This window comes from Nicotiana tomentosiformis, chromosome 6 (assembly GCF_000390325.3).
Source record: "Nicotiana tomentosiformis chromosome 6, ASM39032v3, whole genome shotgun sequence".
Classification (NCBI taxonomy): Eukaryota; Viridiplantae; Streptophyta; class Magnoliopsida; order Solanales; family Solanaceae; genus Nicotiana; species Nicotiana tomentosiformis.
The window spans coordinates 67,690,433-67,713,270 of record NC_090817.1 but is presented as its reverse complement, the minus strand read 5'-3'; the positions used below and the strand labels follow the sequence as shown (position 1 = coordinate 67,713,270).

The 22,838-nt window shown below is 37.3% G+C and overlaps 2 protein-coding genes and 1 long non-coding RNA gene across 15 annotated transcripts; 1 reads left to right on the top strand and 2 right to left on the bottom strand.

Annotated features, from left to right (window-relative positions):
• Positions 1-95: 95 nt before the first annotated feature.
• On the top strand, positions 96-13,045 carry LOC138893334 (uncharacterized). 11 transcript variants are annotated; one of them, XR_011408626.1, is made up of 6 exons: positions 97-240; positions 732-3,747; positions 4,223-4,579; positions 11,467-11,534; positions 12,435-12,497; positions 12,839-13,045. It is a non-coding gene; the product is annotated as an uncharacterized lncRNA (long non-coding RNA). The 11 variants fall into 11 exon arrangements; XR_011408624.1 differs by lacking the exon at positions 11,467-11,534; XR_011408630.1 differs by lacking the exons at positions 11,467-11,534; positions 12,435-12,497; positions 12,839-13,045 and having other exon boundaries at positions 96-240; positions 732-1,089; positions 3,161-3,747; positions 4,223-4,939.
• On the bottom strand, positions 2,598-5,678 carry LOC104115305 (type IV inositol polyphosphate 5-phosphatase 9-like). 2 transcript variants are annotated; one of them, XM_070177442.1, is made up of 8 exons: positions 5,022-5,677; positions 4,832-4,939; positions 4,488-4,596; positions 4,272-4,457; positions 3,838-4,022; positions 3,164-3,272; positions 2,907-3,058; positions 2,598-2,824 (listed from the first exon to the last, which is right to left on the bottom strand). In XM_070177442.1, the coding sequence occupies exons 1-8, from the start codon at positions 5,075-5,077 to the stop codon at positions 2,689-2,691; spliced, it is 1,041 nt and encodes a 346-aa protein (XP_070033543.1). In that variant the 5' UTR covers positions 5,078-5,677; the 3' UTR covers positions 2,598-2,688. The 2 variants fall into 2 exon arrangements, with proteins under 2 accessions (XP_070033543.1, XP_009624191.3); XM_009625896.4 differs by having other exon boundaries at positions 4,272-4,596; positions 5,022-5,678.
• A 65-nt stretch (positions 13,046-13,110) lies between the features above and the next one.
• Positions 13,111-18,055, bottom strand: LOC104089187 (uncharacterized). 2 transcript variants are annotated; one of them, XM_009594033.4, is made up of 8 exons: positions 17,493-18,055; positions 17,175-17,407; positions 15,786-15,824; positions 15,638-15,708; positions 14,424-14,488; positions 14,233-14,322; positions 14,040-14,132; positions 13,111-13,946 (listed from the first exon to the last, which is right to left on the bottom strand). In XM_009594033.4, the coding sequence occupies exons 1-8, from the start codon at positions 17,685-17,687 to the stop codon at positions 13,545-13,547; spliced, it is 1,188 nt and encodes a 395-aa protein (XP_009592328.1). In that variant the 5' UTR covers positions 17,688-18,055; the 3' UTR covers positions 13,111-13,544. The 2 variants fall into 2 exon arrangements, with proteins under 2 accessions (XP_009592328.1, XP_009592329.1); XM_009594034.4 differs by having other exon boundaries at positions 17,175-17,398; positions 17,493-18,041.
• Between the last annotated feature and the right edge of the window lie 4,783 nt (positions 18,056-22,838).

The following is a 22,838-nucleotide window of genomic DNA, read 5'->3' as shown; positions in this document are numbered from 1 at the left end:
TTTGAATATAAGAATATTTTTTTTTAAAATATTTTCGTGTTAAAATACAAATATAAAAATATTTGTGGCCTCCTTATGCGATTTTGAACCTAATTTATTAATTTTTGAGTTGAGTGAGACCGAACTCTAAAATGTTGATGTACTACTTCTAGAACCATGAACTGGAGAGGGAAAAAGCTGGCTCATTTCTTCTCGCACAGAAGAAGTAAAAAGAGTTAAACGAAGACGATCACCCATCAGGTTCGTGATATGTTCTAATAGTAGCGAACGTGTAATTTTCATTCTGCAATTCATTGACATATTAATCAGAAATTTGGAACAAATTGATTTAGATGTCATAATTTTCTCTGCTTGATAATCAATCTGTAGCTTGTGACAGCAGGTCATGCACAGCCGCTCGTTTGCTCGAATGAACTCTCTCTCTCTCTCTCTCTCTCTCTCTCTCTCTCTCTCTATACAATTATGGATTGGTATCTGAATGTTTTCCAAATGTTTCAAATGCTTATGTGAGTTGTTGCTTGGATAAAATAGTGCGCAATATTATTGGTATAGACAATGTTAGGGCTAATTAAGAAAATTGTCGAGCATATTAACACGAATCATGATAAATGTTTGGTGAAAGAAATCAATGTAATTCGCTTTTATCTCCGTATGATGTTTGAATGTTGAATGGTTTACATATATCATGGACTTTATCGGCCTGATTTAGTGCATATTGTTGCTTTATGTAGAAAGAGGCTAATGATAGGAAGAAGTAGGAACTCAGCCATTGATATGGGATTCGGGATGATTAGGTGCATTTTCGAGGAGCCTCGTTTAAAAGGGCCCTGAAGACAGACAATATGGGATATATATCATTGTGAATCATGAGTTTTGTAAGTATTCTGATGACAGCATTAGCTTGTTTCTCACCTACTTTTAAAGTGTTCGGTCATGTCAAGCAAAGTATAATGGAAAGATGCTGTGAAGGTTATACACCAAGTACGCTCGTGGTTCGACCCTGCACACTATACTATTGAGCTTGTTTTTGATGCAGGATGTATTCTTATTACATATTGTCAGGGTTTATTCTTGCCACGAGTAAAAGAGGTGACGACTTTGTTATATTTTGTTTATTTACAAGTTTCAAGGACACCAAATGTACGGTCCATGCATGCTCAAACTCTTGAGGCTTTTTCTTAAAATACTTTTTAGTGTTATATTTGCTATATTTTAAGGTCGCTTGGTGATGTAAGGTCCTTAAGTATACATAAAGTAATAAGGTCTCTGTCAATTGTAAGTGTTCTTAAGAGGATTACAGAGATTCAAGAAAGTGAAATTTTGGATATCCATGATATTCTATGAAGATAAGTTACCTGATCTGACTGTGTTCATGATTTTGATTCTCCAAGTTCTTTAAAAGCACTACTCCTCAATAATCAACATCATAGGCACCTAATGGTAAAAGAGTTGCTTCCTCATCTTTGATAAGCTCTGCAGTATTTAGTTGGTTCTTTTGCAGGTATTTGTTTTTTTTTAAATCTCAAATAGTCTTTCTAGTATCTTCAACAGTTAAATTTCGTTTCTTTCTTTCTAAGATGTTGGATACTGATCGACTGATTGTTGGTTATATTTGTATTAGTCGGCAATTGAATGGTAAAAAGGATATCAATTGTTAATAAACAGTTAACTTTACTTTAAATACCTAAATGGAATAGACAGATATTGGCATAGTTTGGATCTCAACAGCTTTTATACTCCAAAATAAGTTCTTACAATACCCTTGAGCTGATATTATCTGCTACTACTAACAATAATAATCTAAAATAAAGGGAAAACAGTGATTTGAGTACAAGAAAACAAAATGCAAGTTTGTTCAGTTCAACAGATGCTACTTGGGTGTTGTTCTCTTTGCATTTATGTTTGTGCTAAACATTTTGTTTAATACAATGACCTGAACTTTGACTAATCTTAATGTTGGTTGTCTTTCTATATGACTAACTTTCAGCGTAGTGATTCGTGCTAGTTGGGGTAAGGATTGGTGAATCTTATGAACTTCTCTGTTGTCTACAACAATAGAACTACCAGTAGTTTGTTCTTTCCCTTCCTGCTATTGTGCACTGAAAGTGGAAATGCCAACTCTCTGTCCAAGCGAAGACATCTATACTTTTTTTTTTGTTTGTTTAAGATACAATTTACATGCATTTTATAGTTTCTTTTTTTCATCGTTGCATTTTATAATTTCTGTTGCCACATGTATTTTTCCTTTTAACCTTGCATTGCCCTTTCTGGATCAATATAGCTACCATGTTCCTAAAAGGTACTTCAAAAAAATTGTGGATGCCTCACCTTCCCATAATCCCATTTTTCTTTTTCCTTATTTTCGAGAAAAGCTTGACATGAATCAGCCAGAAAGTTCATCATCCCCTTGCTGTCCCCTTACGTTCCCAACAATAGAGAAACTTATAAAACAAAATGTTATAGTAGGTGTATTGACCTAATTATTTAGGACCCAAATTTTGGGCACTTAATTTCTTTTCTCACTATCCCTTTTCCCAACTATTGTGTTCTTTTGGTGTTTTTGTTTGAATGTTGCTGATGTTATGGGATATCTTGAATACACGATAATCTGTCACTATTGCCATTATTAGAAATTTATAACTGCTTCACAAAGTTTTCAAAACTGTTTGGCAAGGCCTTCTAAGTCCTCTAATATAATGGTGATAGAACCTTGACCTCTGCCGTGAAAGTTGCCCATACTGGTCTGTGGTCTGACAATCTAAACTCACCTCTATTATACTGGCTTTGCTTCAGTCCCTTGCCAAACCATATAATCCGGTCACACCTATAGAATATTTTTCTTTATTAAATATGCTTGTTCCATTTGCTTTTAGGTAAAATAATTCTTATGTTCTTAGGCAACTTACCAAGCTGGGGCTCGACTCTTTCCCCTTTTCTCGTTCTGATTGCAGCCATAATAATCATCAGAATCTGGATAATATTTGTATGTTGGTGCAAACTCAATTTCTTCCTCTTGCCAACCTTTGAAAATACAGCCTTCTCTTAGCTCGGCCTTCAGCTTCATATTTCCAAGTTTTCAATGTGAACTTCCAAATTTGAATGCTTTCTGTATATTTGAATGCTTTCTGGAACTTTAAAATTGTTATTTTTTTGCTTACAGTACCTGATCCTTTTGTAATAAGATGCTCCACTGCCTGCCGTTGACTAAAGATCTTGTTACGGCTTCAGGTAAATAAATCCTATAATTCAGGTCTCCTAGCCAAATCACCCTACTGTATGAGATTAACCAGCTTATGGTTGTTAGAAGATAATTTCAATATATTCACAAGTTGGTATATAATAATCAATATGTACAAAGTGAAGTCTTCTTTGTTGTACCTATGACACGTCAGCTAGCCAAATCATCTACAGTATGATATTAACCAGCTTATGGTTGCTAGAAGACTTTGCAAGATATTCACAAGTTGATATATAGGAGTAATAATCAGTTTATACAAAGTGAAGTCTTCTTTATTGTGCTAAGAAAGACAAGTGTAAAACTATTTGCCCAAATGCTGACATGAGGGTTCATATGCATTTAACACAATCTCTCTCCCCCTTATCTTTTATGTTCTTTTTCTCACCTAATCAACTGTCTATGGGTCTTGGACAGGATAATAGCGTCTGCTTCTTGCCTCTATGAAGCATAATCAAACGTTTAACTGTGTTATTAGCACACTAGCTGCTGATGCTATATCAAGATTCAAGGTACTGTAACTCTAAAGGAAAATGCTAAGGCCATGAGAATCCAAAGGAAAAAATGTGACTGTTTATAATATTATGAAAAGGTAAACGTACTCGTGCTGTAGAATTTTTCTTGGCAAATGCTGAAATGAGTCACAAGGAAATCTTGTGCGTGATAGTATTTGGGAGGCATCTGCATTTCTCTGTCTCTCATCTCCTCCTTTTCCTCCGGAAGCTAAGTGACTACACACAAAGCAGAAGCTTGTTTCATGCAAGCAAAATCTAACCGACACTGAACCCTGTATATCATTTACTGAAAATTAGTAAATTGAAAACTGGATGCATATGATTGTGTTTCTATCCCGTTTGTTACATTTATACTCCATATATTCTCTGATTATGGAGTTACACCCTGGTGGCGGGGGCGCCAGCGTGTGCAAATAACTCAAATTTTATATCTTGCTTACTATAATTTATCAGTAATTATTATATTTTGTAGGGAATGTGCTATTATGATCAAGAAATAGAAATTTACACCAATTCTTTACCTTGTTTCCGAGGTAGCCAAATATACCACAGCCTACAGAGGAGACACTTGTATGCCTGATATATGGAAGGAGTGGAGACCTCGCCCATATGGTAATAAAAACTCCCACCATTTGCTTGCTAATTATGCATTCAAAATGTGAGGAACTCTCTTTGTTTGGTGGGTAAACCTTTTGATTTTCTTCTTCCTCTACCTTCTGAAGGATGATGTTGTTGACAGCTATCTTGTTCAGAGCTGTTCTAATAAGAGAATTCCATTGCATGCATAACATTGTGTTCTCTGGCACTATAACACTTCCAGCATTCAGAGGTACAATTTCTTGAAACCTGATAAAAGTTGTTTGCTCATGACATGTACATTCTCGAAGTAGAATTTAGACCCTTAGCTACTACAAGTATCAAAGTACTACCTTGACCAAGCCAACCTGATATGATCAGATGGCAATGCATTTGCATGCTGCTGCTTACTCTCAAGGGCAGCCGCACATGCAAAATGCAGTCATCAGGTGATTTGGTTCATTTACCTATTAGTAGAATGCAGTATAGTGAAGATAAAGGTTACCCGAGAACATAAATATCAGCCAAGTTGTTTCGAGTATCAAGCAAGCCCTCCATATTTAAGTCGTTAGGTGGTGCAATGCCTCCAACATTCCATGAGCTAATAAATAATCTTATTGAGAAGGAAAAAACAATAAATATGAGATACTGGAATTTGAAGACGAATTTAAATGTTAATTGTTAAATGGACGTACGAAAAATTTTGTATGTCGGCTGAGAGTTCTGATGTTGTGTCAGAGTCAGCTAGCATGTTCTCATCGTCCGATCTGCTCTATAGGATGGTGTTTGCTGCAAACTTAGCTGCATGACCTTGAACAGAGGACAGAACAATAGACTAAAGAAAACCAGAATTTACTTCATCATGTAGGCAGAGTGCATGGGGAGAGAGAAGAGAAGGGTAAAGAGAACCGGAATTTACTTCATCATGTAGGGAGGGAGGGAGGGAAGAAGGGGGGGGGGGGGAGCAGTGGTAATGGAAACTAATAAGTTAAAGGAAAGTATATCTATATAAAGGGAAAGGAGGCTGAGGATTTGATTTGCAAAGGAGGGAGATGTTAGGTCTTCTTTGGGAATGTTGAGAGGGTAAATGATGCTATGAGTGGGTCTACAGATGCCAATAAGGAGAAAGGAATTGTTAAAACAACAGTTAAAATGAAACAGACAATGAAAAAGTATTTAATCCATAATTGGAAGGCCAAGATCATAAGGGAGGTGATGTGAGCGATGATGCAAGTTGGATTAGGATCTTCTGTTTAACTTTAAACTAATATTTCTTATGGAAATCCAATGAGATACTCTCATTCCTTTGATCATATAACGACTTTGTAACATTCAAGGATGGCTGGCAAGGTTGCCACCTTTGGTTATAAGGACTTGGTTTCTTAGTTGAGTTGAAAAACATTTTTTGTTATCTTATAACTAAAGAATTTGTCTTCAGTAAGATGATGATAGCTTATATGAGTGATTTTGGACCTTTTTCTGGGGAAAAATACATCAATTTGGAGAAATGAGAAAATTGGTTGTGGGTTTTTATGTTTGAAAATAGCTTTTGCATTTACTGTAAACAAAGTAAGTTTTTTCCCAATTAAACACTGCTCTTCCTTGTGTTTCTGTTGTCTGGTCTTGGTGAAACGTATACTTTAATCAAGAATCGAATTGTTTAGTAAGAAGCTCTTTTCTTGCTTGGGTTATTTATGGACAGTGCATGACCGAATAAGAGAATAGTATTAAAATAGGAAACGGACATGCACTCTAAGTTGCCGTCTAGTGGTCAATAAAGTGGATGGCTCAAATCCCAATAGAAACAAAAAACACAAAGTTGTTGATCTGCATAAGGAAGTATTGTCATCTATGTATTGAATTATCTCATGGTTAAAAGTTTACCATGAAATCAAACTGATCTCAGTACAGACACAAGTATATAGGCTGCAAAGGGAGACCGCCTAACTATGGTGTGATTAGCCGTTTATCATTTGTTATGCATGATGTTTACCCGAAAAATGGATAGAGTTGAATTTGTACGTAGTTCTAAGGGTATGTGGTATAATTTGACACAAATCGTAAGAGTAAATGGAAATATCGAATGTTGACCGTAAAGAATGAAGAATAAGTAAAGTTGAAAAGAGGATGATTTATGGATTAAACAAGATGAATCAATCTATGAAGCTAAAAAAAGATAATCCTTCAATATGAGAGTGTATGATATCTGAGTTACAATGTATGCAAAATTACAGAAATATAGTCATCCCTTTTACAGTGGGGGATCCTACTTTAGATATAATTAAAAATACATAGTGGAGAACCCATGATAAATCAGCTTTTCCCTAATTCTCGCCGAGATTTTCTCCCTTAGTGCGGCTGCAACGGTTCTTGTCTATGAGCTCGATCTTGATCGGACTCAGCATTGGTCGGTATTGGCCGGTTTTCAGTTTTAGAGCTTGATGCGGGTTTGAGGTCGATGCCGACTCAGGGTCCGGTAATGACTTGGGCTCGGTATCGTTTGACCTCTGGCCCTTAAGCTCGATTCCATCACATCTCATCACAGTTCGATTCGGACCCGAGCTCGATAATGACTTCGAACTCGGTATTTGACCTGTACCTGAAATTTGAAGCTCGTTTGTGCCATCTTCGGATCCCATCTCGATATTATGAAGATTTTCTTCGGTCCAATATGATCCCATCTCGATCAGTCGTACGAAGGCCGAAATTAGTTTCGACCGTATACACATGACATTTGAAATTAGTGCATTATGAACACTTAACACTAATGTTTTTTTCCTTTTTTCTTTTTTGGGTTAATGGGGGTGCAGAGAAGACTCAATTAGACAACGACTGTTATGAGAGACAGATATTTCAACTCGTAACATTATCATTTGAATTACAATCTTTTGACTACTGAATTGTTTCTTGAGACCAAAATGTCATTTTCTTCAAGTAGGGTCATGTAGTCCATGCATGTGATTGGATGGACGGAGAAAACTGAGTGTCCAATTGGTCAGTTCCATAAACGTACTAAGGGGTCGTTTGGTAGGGTGTATAAGAATAGTGCAGAATACAGTGTATTAGTAATGCATGAGTTAGTAATGCAAGCATTAGTTATGCAGATATTATTTCTTATAAACTGTTTGGTGTGGTGTATTAAAAATTATAATGCATTACATAATTTTTAAGAAAAATAGTTGTTTACAAAAATGCCCTCCATATTCTCTAGCTTTAAGGGACTTTAAGGATAATTTTGTCTTTAACCATACTAATGCATTGCATTAATAGCCTTGGTATTACTAATGTCATGGTTTTCTATGCATTACTTATACATAGGCTAATACCAAGTATGATGTATAACTAATGCAAGTATTAGTTATACATAGGTTGAAAAAATATACCAAGCAAGGTAATAATAATGCACAAAGCTAATGCTTGTATTATTTTTTCTAATACCTACTGTCAAATGACCCCTTAGAGATTGAACTAATGCATACTTCAGTCAATCAATTGGTGCCTTTTCAATTATTTTATTAATAATATAACACAAACAAAAATTAATCAGGTCGTTTTATTCTGATTGGCTTTGGCTACACCAAACATCCATTATCAACAATGATGGTGATTAAAAGTATAACTGTAAATAACAGTAAAGCGTTCTTTTCTAAGCAAAGAAGGCCACCGGTTATTGCTTAACCAAAGAAAATAATAATAATAATAATAATTGCAGTTATTCTTAACCAATCACGATTAGTAACTATGATCTTGGAGGACGAAATTTTTAATCCTATTTCCCTTGTAATGATTAAAGAAGAAAAACTCCCTGGTATCTACGACTACCATGAATATAGGACATAGTTTGATCATAGAAATACAGTATTAAAAGGACAACATAGGTTGTTTCCTTAATCTTTGTCCACATAAAAACAGTACTAAACTAACAACCTAGATTAATTTGATAATTGGCATACAAAGTTCCACCAATGATGCTGTTAACGAGATTCCTTTTGGATTAGTTAGCAGAAGACATTCGAGAGATTTTATTTTTGTCATAATCATTAATTAAGAAGAAGTTCAATGCAGATATGACTTGATTGTGAAAGTTTTTTTTTTTTTTTATATTTACCACATTGTCTTCAACTTTCTTTTTATTTTATTTTATTTTATTTAAAGACTATGGGTTTAATCGACTCAAAGAATCCACATCGTCTTGGGGTGGCATAATTTATGCACCTGATCTTGGCTAGTGGGTATTCAAATAAAGAATTACGATTTGTTAGACAACAACGGTACTGGTATTTTACTACTATTATTTGCTAGGATATCATATAAATCCTATTTAGTGATGGGCCCCAAACAAAACATTTTAAAAATAAGCGAAAATATAAACAAAGATGGGCGTTTGATAAGAACTTTTGGCGTGGATTGTGAACTCGTGAATTATAGGGGAGAGAAGATATTCTAGTTTATGACAATTCCCTTCATTAAAAAGAAGCACAAAAGAAAAGGAAGAAGACGAGGGGAAGTGATGGCTTGATATACGAGTAAATGCACGGTGTCGACAAGGTAAAAACGTACTAACATGGGGTTTTTCTGATTTAATTAATAGATATATGATATGTATTTATGAATAAATTTCTATAACTTAACAAATGGTTGACTAGCATACATTTGCACATTATTTAATCACTTAATCATAATAAGTTAATTTAATTTGATTTGACGTAAACTCTTTGAGTGAGGATAACAAGTAACACATTAGAGAGAAAAGTTGGGTCATTAAGAGGCGTGATATAAAGCAGCACAGCTCTTTGGATATTAAAGTTAATTTAATTGGTTGACATCCCAAGTGGGGAAATCTATACGCTATTCTCTAGCAGTGCAGGCATATCATCTCTCTTGTCTACTTCTTTGAAGTGTCCTAAAATATGAATGATTAGTGCCGTTGTCACTTCAAAAATAGAATAAGAAAAGAAAAGAGATAAAAATAAAGAAATGCAATTATTAACACAACTTGTAGCTGTGTGCGTATGAGATTTGCACTGCAAGTTGCACAGATACGCTTGCGTGCATACGACCCATGACTGAAGTTTTTGGTTTATTTGGTTGCTTGCAAGTGGCAACTATAACTAAACATTAAAAGTCGTTTTACAAATTGTACCGAAATTAAATTACGTACATCTCCAGGATGCTCACCTATTTTCTATTTTAAAAAAAAAATTAAATACATAAGGAGATAGGGAAAATGGTTTCAAATGAAAGACATTCAATTGAAAAGGGAAAATGGTTTCAAATGAAAGACATTCAATTGAATTTACACTTATTATGTGGGACACTTTTGCCGATATCACTAAGTTACAAGCATTATGATGACACTAAATTATGGTTGGTGTAAAAATATGGGTCTCATGTCGGATTCATCCATTATCTGCTCCTAGAAACTTCTCTTCAATCTTCTCCGAAAAAGTTGAAAAATATTGACAAGCTATACGTTTAAAACGCGCAGTCTGTCAAAACACATGATACTAAGCTATGTACTATATTCATACTTGTTCAAAAAATCATATAATGTATGCATCAAAACATCCTTTAGCAGTGAATGCATACACAGTTCGTCAAAAAATTTATCTTAACGGAGGCCATAACCTATTGGCCATCGGATGTCTGCAAAACGTGAGCTCCGCCTAATGCTGTAACGATCCGGCCAGTCGTTTCGAGAGTTATGGCCCCGTTTTCCCATTTCTCCTTCTTTTTGTGTTATTCAGCTATATTATGTTATATCGGGTTAGTTGGTTCGGGACCGGAGTGGTTTCAGAGTGAATTGAGACACTTAGTCTCTTAAGTAAAAACTTAAGTTGGAAAAGTCAACCGGATGTTGACCTATGCATAAACGATCTCGGATTTGAATTCTGATGGTTCCGTTAGCTCCGTTAGGTGATTTTGGACTTAGAAGTGCATCCGAAATATGATTTGGAGGTCCGTGGTAGAATTAGGCTTGAATTGGTGAAATTGGAAATTTGGCGATTTCGGTCGGCAATGGAAAATTTGATATCGGGGTCGGAATGCAATTCCGGAAGTTGGAGTAGGTTCGTAGTGTCATTTGTGATGTGTGTGCAAAATTTAAGGTCATTCGGACGTGGTTTGGTTGGTTTCAGCATCGGTTGCCGAATTTGGAAATTTAGAAGTTCTTAGGCTAGAATCCGAGGGTAATTTGATGATTTGATATTGTTTTGAGTGATTCGAAGGTTCGACTAAGTTGGTATGTTGATATATGACTTGTTAGTATTTTTGGTTGAGGTCCCGAGGGTCTCGGGGTGATTCCGGGTGGTTAACGGATTGGTCGAAGTTGAGAAATGCAGCTGGAAGCTGCTGGTGTAAGCCTACTGGTGTGGCCTCACCTGCAGATGGTGAGCCGCAGGTGCGATGATCGCAGGTGCGGATGGCCTGTCGCAGATGCGGGAAATGGAGGCCTGACACTGAGCGCAGGTGCGGAAGAGAGGATTGCACCTGCGAGCCCGCAGGTGCGAAGCTTGGCGTCTAAGTGACTTTCGCAGATGCGCACCTAGGACCGCAGATGCGAGTCTGCAGGTGCGAGAAAAGTGTTCGCAGGTGCCGAAGCTGGGGAATTAAGTAAGTTGCGCAGGTGCGGATCCTTGGACCGCAGGTGCGGTCGCACGGGTGCGAGAAAATGGCCGCAGGTGCGAGAAGCCTGCGCAGAGGGTACATATTGCTCACTTCGCGAATTTTGGTGCATTCTTCACCATTTCTATTCGGTTTTGGAGTTTTTGGGAGTGATTTGAAGAGGGAACCAAGGGGGTTTCGTTGAGGTAAGTTACTTGAGCCCTAATACTTGTATATATGGTGATTCTCTGTTGTTTAATCATTGTAATTAGTGAAAATGAGGGGTTAGGGCTTGAAATTTTTAAGAGTTTAATTTAAGGATTTGAGGGACCAAACGAAGTCCGATTTTGACGAATTTTATATGGTTAGACTCGGGTGAGGATGAGATTTGTTATTCTGCCATTTTTGACTGGTTTCGAGATGTGGGCCCGGAGGCCGGGTTTTGGCCGATTTCAGATTTTTGGTATATTTTGTAGTTTTTATTGTGGAATTCGATTCGTTAGCCTATGTTGATTGTATTAATCTGATTATGGTTAGATTTTGAGCTTTTGGAGACCGAGTCCAGAGACGAGGGAATTCCGGAGTAGGATTGTTACGCTGCTAAGGTAAGTAACAGTTTTAACTCTGGCTTTGAGGGTATAAACCCGAAGATTTGACATCACGTGATTGTTTGGAAGTGATACCCACGCTAGGTGATGAGCGTGTGGGTGTGCACCGCGAGGGATTGAGACTTGGTCCGTCCCGTGAGACTGTAAGGCCTAATGGCTATTATCTGTGGTTATGTGTTTATTTGTTGTTGAACTTATTTGCCTTCATGATAGAGATCATGCTTATGCTTTATTCATGCTCACATTATTTGTACTCAGTCATAGAAATTATTGTACATGTTTACCTCAGTCTCTATTATTTGCTAATATGCGGTGATACTTGATGTGGGATGTGTTCCCTTATTTGTTGATAATGGTAAGGCTAGTGAGGTACATGATTGAGTGAGGCCGAGGGCCTGGTTGTGAGGATATTAAAACCATAGCGCGTGAGTTGTCCGCGTAGCACGTGAGTAGACCGTGCGGGTCCAGGTATTGATACCATAGCGTGTGAGTTGTCCGCGTAGCACGTGAGTTGACCGTGCGAATCCAGGTATTGATATGATGGCATGTGAGTTGTCCGTGCTTAGCGCTTGGGCTTTGGGATCCCCTCCGGAGTCTGTACACACCCCTAGTGAGCGCAGAGTGTTGAGTGTTTTGAGTATTGAGTGCTGAATGCGAGTGATGAGTGATGGAGTGACACTGCTGTGAGGTTGTATTTATTTGTGTTGTTACTGCATTTATCTGCTAAACTTCTTTGTGGCATTTACTGAGTTATGGAATTTACTTGTTTATTTCTGTTTATTTTTAAATTGTAAAAATAAATAATTGGACTTATTTACTTAGCTCGTCACTATTGCTCAGTTCCTTAGTTATTTCTGTTACTTGCTGAGGTGGTTATACTCATACTACACCGTGCAGATCCAGGTGAGTTAGAGCGCGACGATCGTTGAGTTCAGGCCGGCTATCTAGGGAGATTGCAAGGTAGCTGCTAGCGTTCGCAGGACCTTGTTACCCCTTTTATCATTTCTTCTTTTGGACTGTATTGACAGTTAGAAAGTTTTCATTTCTTAGTTCATAGATTTAGACGCTCATGACTTAGTGACACCCCAATGTTTGGGGCTCGTTTCCGTATTTTTCTATATTATAATTAGAGTTGATTTAGTTTATGAAAAATTTAAATGTTGGAAATATTTTATTAAATTCTTATAATCGGTTTAGTAGTAATATTTTGGGAAGTAGGCTTGCCTTGTAACACGATAGGCACCATCACGACCATGGTTAGATTTTGGGCCGTGACAAATGCCTTCCTTTTGTTTTGCAAGGAACCTCAATCTGCACCTGCACCATGCTGAGAGATACTGATCGGAAGTCATGCGCCAATCCATTTCGCCAGTACAGGTTTGAGCCCAACCTTCAAACCAAATGTCTGATTGGCATTTCTGGTATCTCCAGAACGTCAATACACACTATCAAATAGATGATTGAAGACACACTTCTATGAAAATCATGTATGGAGATACATGCATCTTTTTATCCCATCAATCAATTTCAGTGAAGACATTGTAAGAAATCAATATATTACCAAGAGATAATCTTTCCATGAACTTTTTTATCATTTAGCAGAAAGGATATATACAATGTTAAAAGTTGCCTAGGTAGTTACTTTGGTTATTCAACCAAAACTTACTAAGGTATTACCAAAAACACCTTTTAATGGATGATGTTATAACCATGCTTACAAAAGTCCCATTTGATTGTGCAATTTGAGTGGTTGTCAAAAATTTTAAACTACCATAAGCAACATCTTGAGCAATGTCGCCACTGATTAGATGACATTACATTAATTAACAGTGTAAGCTTCTCCGTGTTCGATGTGCTCAAACCTATTTAGCAAGTTCAATTCTCTTCCCTCACTTAATATATAGCCTCATTGAGGGAAATCCCAAACTTGGCATTGCCAATTTCCTTGGACTCAAGTTGTCCCTCTACCTCCTTTGATCAAGTTATTCCTTTGAGTCTTCAACATCTTCACAATCTTTGGTTCAACCATTCAATTATATCCTTCACAACTTCTTCTTTTTCAGGTTCGAATAGCAAGTCATGCAACAATCCTTCACATAGCTTGATGCTTTTGTCAGTTGAAGAAGCCTCTTGATAGAGTTTCTTAGAGCCTTCTGGATCAGTTACTGCATCATCAGTTCCATGAAGAACTAGGAATGGTACTGTCAACTTACTCAGATTCTGTTGCAAGTAGGCAGTGATCCGAAGGATCTCGTAACCAGTTCTTGCTCTAATGGATCCAGTGAATACTAGTGGATCTGAATACTTGGCTAATAATGCTGCTGGATCCCTAGATACTGTTATACCTGTTTGATTTGCCGCGCTCAATTGGAATCTTGGCATCAGGAAAGAGACCAATGGAGCCAGAACCTAAAAATAAGGAAAAACAGGCCTTTTAAAATATTTTTGTGATTAGTGGAAATAGAGGGATAACAAAGAAAATTGATTTAAGATGACATTTACTGTGATAATTGGATGAGCTGGTTGAATTCCTATAGCAGGTGAAGTCAACACAACACCAGCTATATTAGCTCTCACCTTCACGTCAAGTGCTGCCTACAATTAGTATCAATAATAATAGGTCAAAAAGAATCTTCAATAGCATGTTAAAAGATGGAGTAATAGTAGCTAATTACCATTGTGATTTAAAAATTACCTTAAGGACAATTGCTGCACCAGTTGAATGTCCAAAGCCAAAGCACGGAAGTCCTGGATTTTCATCTAAAACCTTTGAGAGAAAGTTTTTCTACAACAAATGGAAGAAATTTGGTGAATACATAGCACTTAAAAGTTAGTAACTGTTTCAGCTTCTTTAATGTCTTTATCTATGCAAAAGTAAAATTATACCATATCATTTACAGCATAATCCAAAGAAGGAACAAATGCATGCAATCCATCACTTCCTCCATGTCCTGCACAAAGAAGAAACTTAATTTAAAAGGAAACGTTTCAAATGATTCACAACTATCCAAATAGGTAGAGAATATTATTAGTCACTACCACCAAAAGGTTTTCAATCAATGGGAAACTAACTACTCATGAAAACAAGAGTAAGAAAGCCAAGGTTCAACTAAAGCAACTATAAGTTGCAACAAAGAACAAACCAAGCCATGACAAGAGTTCATATATAGTCCTCTAGCTAATAAGTGACTGCATAAGAACACGACGATTCTTGGATAACCAGCTCGCTATGAAGTTTCAATTGAATGAGAAGTAGGACATGACAGTATGATCCTCCATTAACCTATCCCCCTCTGTTTGTCTCAGTGGACATGAGTATGCTACAGAAAATTTCCATATTCCTCCTTTAATACCGTGATTGTGAAAGCTACAGTTAAAAGCTGTGCTAATGGAGAAAGCAAGAGAGACACTGAAAGCTCTTAGCAATGACTTTCTCAAATTAAATAGAAGGTTTTATCCCTAGTAAAATCTTTGAAACATATGTTGATGCTTTCATCTGACAGAACCATACAAGACTTAGTAAATGGAAGGGGACATAATTAGTGTTAGTAAAATTATTAGCAATCGTGTGATTACAGAGGAAAAAATCTTAATGGGCTGAAGAGCCATTCAGACTCTAACTTGGATATTGTTGAGATGATCAAACCTGATACTGCAGCGAAAATGAATCTAGTTCCCTACTTCCTAACTAATACGTAAAACTTAATAACAACAACCCAGTATAATCCCACTAGTGGGGTCTGGAGAGGGTAGTGTGTATGCAGACCTTACCCCTACCCTAGTGTAAAAGGGCTGTTTCCGATAGACCCTCGACTCCCTCCCTCCAAGAACTCCCCACCTTGCTCTTGGGGTGACTCGAACTCACAACCTCTTGATTGGAAGTGGAAGGTGCTCACCACTAGAGCAACCCACTCTTAATAGCATCCAAAAAAGAAAAAAGAGAAAGACATGACACATCAAGTTGCATATGAGAATCCATTCACAAAAAAATATGGAAAAGAAATAAACAAAAGACACCAGAATCTATGAATAAAACTATTTCAAGCACATGCTTATGACCTAGGTAAATCCATGAACTCCATTGGAAGAAATAAGCTTACCAATCCAATCAATTCCATAAACTTTATACCCGTTAGCATTCAGCTTCTTGGCGAAGTCATCATACCTGCCACTGTACATGAATGTAGAGGTCTTAATATGAAATCGAAGTTACAACCACAACAACTCTTCCAAAGCTGGTATACAGACCTGTGTTCATTCAGACCATGCAATAGGAAAACCAATCCCCTACACAAGGAAATGACATTGCAAATTTTTATTTCAGAAAAGCACATATGTATGAAACTTGTAAAGAGCACAACTAGCAATAACATATAACAATGGACATCCTTAATCTCTTATCAATTCGAAATTTTTGAAGAACTGATGGGAATAAACAATGTAGGTAACTTTGCACTCTGTTCTAACAGTTATTGAGGGGAATAATTTGGGCACATTTTTTCCTCATGGAGTGAATAATATTGTATAATGCCAGTAGCCTTATGTATGTGAAGACTGAAATAGTTGTTGTTACCCATATATACGAGAAGGTTGATAAATTGTTCACTGATACCACCTAAAACTATCAAAGCACATTCCAAAAGGGTCTGGTAGAGGAAAGATGGAGATTATCTACTAATTATCCGCTAAAGCAAGTCTCTGCCAAGACATGTTTACATCAAGAATAGTTAGAACAAAATTAAATTTGCAGCAGTGCAGAAGAGTTGTTCACAATTATTTTTTTGATATTCCCCTTATTTAAAGAGACAGTTTGTGCAGTGAGAGGAGTTGTTTGCAATTAGTTTAAAATGCTCTTATTCATTTAGAGATAATCTTATGGATCCAGGTTTGTTTCAACAATGAAAAACAAGTTACAGAAAGTGGTACAATATTTTTCACAGCATATCTAGTTAATTAAGATTGTGTATAATTTTGAAAAGATCAACCAAAGACATGGCAAATACATACAGACAAAACTATATCTCTCCCCCTCCCATTCTGCTCAACGCGTTATCATAACAGTCATACAAAGAATAAACAGAACAATCACATATTCACAGTACAATAAGAGACTAAAGTGTAGGAATTCTCGGGAAGCTGTCCACCCCGGGGACCAATGATCAAAAAGTGCCAAGGCTTCAATATTCTACTCGATGATAATGATATCTTGGTCTAAGAATAAATATGCATTGTTTAGAGGTTCGTTCCTTTTCTAAAATGATGGGAATTTTTTCCTCTATAAATTACTTGAAAGTTGAAAACATTTTCCTCACTAAAAGTTTGGGGGGTGGGGGTGGGGGGATGACATACATTTCCCAAGTCCCAACTCTTGCTCCATATCAGTTGTATCAATTAAGTAGGTGGATATTGCTATCAACCTTCAATATAAAAAGGATTCACCAAAGTACTATTCTTCTCAGCTAAAAAGCATTTGACATGGAAACACACCCATAATATAAATTTATTAAAAGCGTAGCTAGGACCTCCCACAAACAGGGAGCTGAATGTGGGATAGAATAATCATCAATCAAACAAATTAAAAGCGTTGCTTAAATAGCACAAATAATTAATACTCCGATTATTAATTTAATTTGTTACCTGAGTTGGAGAGAAACAGGTGTCCATGACTGCGTAAACATGGTATCTCCTCTTGACGTGACAAAAAGCGAAAATTCCCTCACCGTATTCTTAACATCAACAATATCCTCAAGTACCCTTTTTATGGCCAGCGCTCTCCTCGCCGCCACCTCATTATCCACCACCTTCTTTCTCGGAACCATCTTTGCCGGCACTCGCACCATTGGCCCCTTCCATTCGCTCATCTTATCAAACTCAGAATATATATAGTATTAATTAACCATATAAAATGACAATCTTTCTTATAATAAAAAGACACATATTTACATAATCTGTTACCTTCTCGTCCTTTGATCCAGATGTTGTCGCTGGCGACACCATCCGCTTCCGCCCTCGAAACAATAGCACGAATGCACTGAGCAGCAGCCATAAACTCTTCAATACCCGTAAGGAAAACAGGGCACTGATTATCCCGCTTGGCCCTGACGTTAGAATTATCGCTGCTTCGTTGCCCTTACTAATATCAACCGCCATTGCTCTTCTCACAAAAGCAATAATTCAACTCCAATATGCTTTTCTTTTCCTCTCTTGTACTATTATTATTATTATTATTATTAATCCCACAATGGAATCTAATTCCTTGTGGGTTTTCAAGCAGATGATATACTAATATGTAAAGCTGAATATGGGAATCAGAATAGTATATGTAAATTGCTTTCTGAGTGTTTAGCTTTTATGAGAAGAAAAAGAGTTGGTTTCGTTCTAGGATGAATACTACTATAGAGAAATAATCAGAGAAGGTTGATTCTGAATGGTGCTTTGAGAATTGAACAAAGAATGTTAATGTTTCTCTCCGCAAAATGGAAAGCAGTCTCAAGGGGAGAGTTTCTAACTAAAGATTGAGAGAATTAAGGTCGACGCTATGTACGGAGGAACTGAATAAACGGTCAATACTCTAGCCACATCACATGCCACCAAATCCGAAATGTTGCGATTTGGATTTTGCTGTTTTACATACCTTGCCAATTTGACAAAATCGTCTATACTTTTACAAATTTTGTTGCTTTATTAAAGGAGAATCTGAAACCAAACGATAAAATAATAAAGGGACGAATTTGGTGCGATATGCATGTATATAGGCTACTATAGTTTTAAATGGAGAAGTGACGTAAGAGTTCAGTTTTTATTGACTGATAGCGATATAAAGAATTTTTTTTTACAGAACACAGTACTTAAATTTATTTATATTTAGCATGCTTAGATAACCTAGATAAATGAGCCGATAATCTAATAGAATCCGTCAAACTACATCGGCACAGTACATGACTTTTAATAAATCAAATTTTACCAAAAGCACACAATATTAGTCTAGTAGTTTTCACATTTTATTAACCTGATAAAAGGTTTAATTAGTTTCTAAATTTCAGTTATCTAAAAGTGGCCAGTGAAAGCTTCTAGTAAACAGCAAAAGTGAACTAAGCTCTATCTGCAGAAAGCCCTTGCTATTTTAGACAAGAGTGTGTTGCTCTAGTGGTGAGTACCCTCCACTTCCAACCAAGAGATTGTGAGTTCGAGTCACCCCAAGAGCAAAGGTGGAGAGTTCTTGGAGGGAGGGAGCCAATGGTACACACTACCCTCCCCAGATCTCACTAGTGAGATTATACTGGGTTGTTATCGTTGTATTATGGGGTTTCCCCTCTGTTATTTTAACACCGGTCCCCTCTTATATTATCAGTATTCATTTTTGGTCAGGGTTAAGCAAAAATATCATCTATCGTTTAATGATAGGTAAAGGGAACTTGCATAACAATGATAGCTTTAATTTTTCTTATATTTCTTATTACATCTAACAATCAAAATTTGTTGAATATTTGATGATCTCAAAATGTTTTCTTTAAAACGACCAAAACTACTCACAAATATATTAAAAAAACAATTGTAGACATATAAGAGAGCATTTTTGTCAACTTTTTGTTTATGTTATAATATCCACATTTTAGATGGAAGCTACAGCACCACATTGGTATATCAAGGTAATATAATGCAGTATCTACAATATCAATGGCAAATTACAAGTTACTTCATTTTGGCTAGTACAATAAAAGAGGCAACAGTTAAAAGAAATATAGTCCTTAGAAAAATCCTTGACATAGTGCACGTCACAAGGCTCTCTTGAAAATTCTTGACGATTTTTGTTCAGTACATTCTACTTGTTGAAGATTTTCAAAATCAATGCTTAAATTTTGGTTAGCACATGGTTTCTATTTATGTTAAAGATATATAATTCCTGCAGCGAACTTAAAGATACAGTGACATAATGATAGTATTACAGTTGCACCTTGACGCCTTCTTATGACAAATCAAAGCTAAGTAATATGCAAAGTGTTTGACCCGAAAACTGGTTTTGAAAATAAACAATTGAATTATATTTTTCAGGACCACTAGCAATTTGTTTGATTTCCAATCTCGGAATAATCTCCGATAGCAGAAGTGATCAAATTACAAAGCTATTAAAAAGGATTCTAATACAAGATGATTTTGTGCATAAAGAGAGATTTTCTTTTTTTTGTTTCCGATGCCCCCTACAGACGGGGATCACTGTACATTTATAGTACAAAGAACAAGCGGTGGTTCCGAACCCTCAGGCTGCACATTGGAGAGAGTGATATGAGCCGGACTCTAGCTGGCTCTTATCCTTTCGGCACCGTAACAAAATGGGCCACTATCTTCGCAAAAATTCAACCATTGTTGACTAGGTCTTTGAGGGCTTCTGATCTTATTCCCGCGCGCCTTTGTCCCTTCGAATGGTTTCGTATCAAGCTGGGGAGCAGCTTCGACCGCAACTGACACGCTCCGAACTCATGACTCCGAAATTCATCATGTGCCGGTCCTCCATCGTGCCACGTATCAAATCAGAATTTTACCAGTACAGATAGTCCCCGTACTTTTTGGACAAATTTCCAAGAGATGCGAAAGAAGTGCAGATCCTAATCTCTGAAAGATACTGCTTGGCCCCTTTTTCTTGATACGGAAGCCATCGTCTTTTGTTATTCCGTCAGGCGATTTGACTAGCACTTATAATTTTGGACACGTGGCGGTGCAGCGTTGGCTCAACTGACAGCTTCAGTCCCCAAGGTCATTATGACTTCTTTATGAGAGGGAGTCTTTTTTTAGTCTGACGGTTATACTCGCTACTTGCTTTCATTCCTTTCATTACCTTCTTTTTCAAAGCTTTCTCATCTTTTTTTCTCTTCATTCTTCCATGGATTTTGATCCCATTACATCTCATACCGTTGAACGCCAATCTTCGTTATGATCGGTCACCGCTCTACTCCTTCTGTTCCCATGGATGGGAGCTCTCCGGTCCATGTTTCTACTGCCCAAACGTCAGAAGAAGCTCCATTGGCTTCCTCAGAAAAGGGGAAGAAAGTATAATCCTCCTGCAAGGGTAGGAAGGATAAACACAACTCTGAGCTCTCCGTTTCTGAAATTCTTCCCAAGAGTTTGGATTTTGAGGCGGATATGAGATTATGGAACAAAAGCTTTTGAACAATCTGTAAATACTCCAGTGGACAAGATCTATTAATTGGTACGTGAAGATCATGTACCGCTTATCCGTCAAGAGTACCGTTGGGGCGACCACATGGTCTTTCACGTTCCTTAGGACCACAAGAAAATCACTAGCCACCGGGAGGTTTTTACTTGGGTGTATATCTATCCTTTTACTCTTTGATTCCAACCCCCTCTCGATACTATAATTCTAGACTTTTGCCTCGGTCAGGTCAGACCGGATGTTTGGAGGCTATTAGGATGTTTTCGGTACCTAACAAGATTGGCTGGAGTCAATATCTCTCTTCAACAACTTCTCAACTTATTTGTTCTGAATCTGTACAGAGGCGGCTTGGTCTCGATTGTCAGTCGTGGTACAAGGACTCTCGTGGACACAGAAGACCATCATGCTAGGGGTTGGTTCGACCAGTTTGTAGTGATTCCCCCAAGGGAATTGGTGTCTTATGAAGATGGACTAGTTCCAGAGAGATGTAACTATGATCGTAACCATATCTCTTCCAATTTTAATTATGAATGTTGCCATTTTCCCTTTATATTATTATTGCCTTGTCGCAGCTATTCTGTCAGCCCCGATTGAAATGCCCAACATTGAGGAGTGGGTCGAGAAGATTCTATCCTCTTCTTCGATGCTTGAGATAACTTGGAGGCACATATCTGGCATCTCAAGGTGGAGATATAAGAGTCATGGTAAGTTTTCGTGAGTCTCTCCCTTCTCTTTTTCTTATTGTATTACTTTTACACTTCCTTTCCCATTTGCAGGCATTGCCCTAACGAAGGTGCCCTCACATGTGCTAATTAGTATTCCAGCATCCGTTGATTCTACACAAGAGAGAATCAAGCATATGTCCGCTCTAAGAATGATATTTTGACCCCTCCCCGAAAAAGGACCAGGTCCAACTTCCAAATAGGTCCGGACGATTTTTATGGCGGTCCTCGAACTCATATTGAGGTCGGACCCCCTCAAGGAGGTATTCCTATCTTGGTCGAGGATGATGATGTAGAGTCCCCGAGAGGTGGATTTCCTCCTTCTAATCGAGGGAAGGATGGGGCGGATGAGAGCCACATCGAGGTTCCATCGTCTGCTCTTGTAGCTCTACCACATCGGTACTCATCATTTTACGGTTGCAATTCCAAATAGGTCTAACCTTTTTGACCATACGGAAGGAAGAAAGCATTATTAAATGTTACACCCTATATTTTCGTACGTAAAAGTATGTCGTAAGTCAACTGATGTAAGCTCGAAAATAAGATCATCTTTGAAAGTACATAAAGTAATTTAATCATGTTACCTTGGAGGTTACAAATATTTATGATCATGAACTTCAAGTACCAAGAGGGTTGGAAGGTTTATAAACTAAACAAATCGAAGAAAATATATTTCGTCGAAAGTCGGCAAGCTGGAAATGTTATAATCCGTACTTTTGGGGTGAGACTAGGGTTCTTAACATGATAATAAGGTGATGTTATGAGGAATTTTAGTCATATACTAGTCGTGTGTTAAGTTTTAAGGTCAAGCGAGTTGTAAAACAAAAGTCGATAAAAGTCGTCACAAGTTACATTCATAAATTGTACTGAAATTTAGGTCTAATGTCACTGAGTTTTTTTTACCAATATACTTAGAGTTGGGGGTGATCCTCCCACCAAATTTAATATCTACGAGTTTAGTGTCCAACACATTAAACTTTTTGTCGATACAATATCAGAGTAGAGAGATATTTGTATTTTTACGAGATTGCGCAAGCAGCTCCCTTTGGGACCCACAAGGCCGGTTGAGAATTATCTTGCTATATAAAGTTGCAGCCTTCATCTCCAAGCCTTATTTTCGACCAAAATAAGACCTAAAACTCTCTTTAGACCTCCTAAACATATCCTTAGGGTTTTGAAGCAAGTCAATCATGCGCAACTTAAAATCAAGAAGCGAACACATCAGCGTAATCCTTACGACATAGGTAAGACTTTGCCGTCCTCCTTTCTCCTTATTACTCGAGTTTTGGAAAGATCTTCGGGGATAATCAAGCTTGTCACCTCTTTATTTTATCTATACAAGCATAAGAAAGGGTGTGGATAAAAGAAAATAAGCTTTGCAAGCAAGAACTCAAGAGGTATGTAGGGTTT

Bases quoted from the DNA above. Each gene is read 5' to 3' on its own strand.
- LOC104115305 (XM_009625896.4), bottom strand. From the start codon at position 5,077: ATGCTAGCTGACTCTGACACAACATCAGAACTCTCAGCCGACATACAA. The intron at 4,023-4,271 runs GTAAAGAATTGG...AATGATATACAG, and splicing joins TTGGCTACCTCGGAAACAAG to GGTTCAGTGTCGGTTAGATT. The intron at 2,825-2,906 runs GTAAGTTGCCTA...AATATTCTATAG, and splicing joins AAGAGTCGAGCCCCAGCTTG to GTGTGACCGGATTATATGGT.
- LOC104089187 (XM_009594033.4), bottom strand. From the start codon at position 17,687: ATGGCGGTTGATATTAGTAAGGGCAACGAAGCAGCGATAATTCTAACG. The intron at 14,489-15,637 runs GTAAGCTTATTT...TTCTTTGTGCAG, and splicing joins TTATGGAATTGATTGGATTG to GACATGGAGGAAGTGATGGA. The intron at 14,133-14,232 runs GTAATTTTTAAA...TACTAATTGTAG, and splicing joins GTGCAGCAATTGTCCTTAAG to GCAGCACTTGACGTGAAGGT.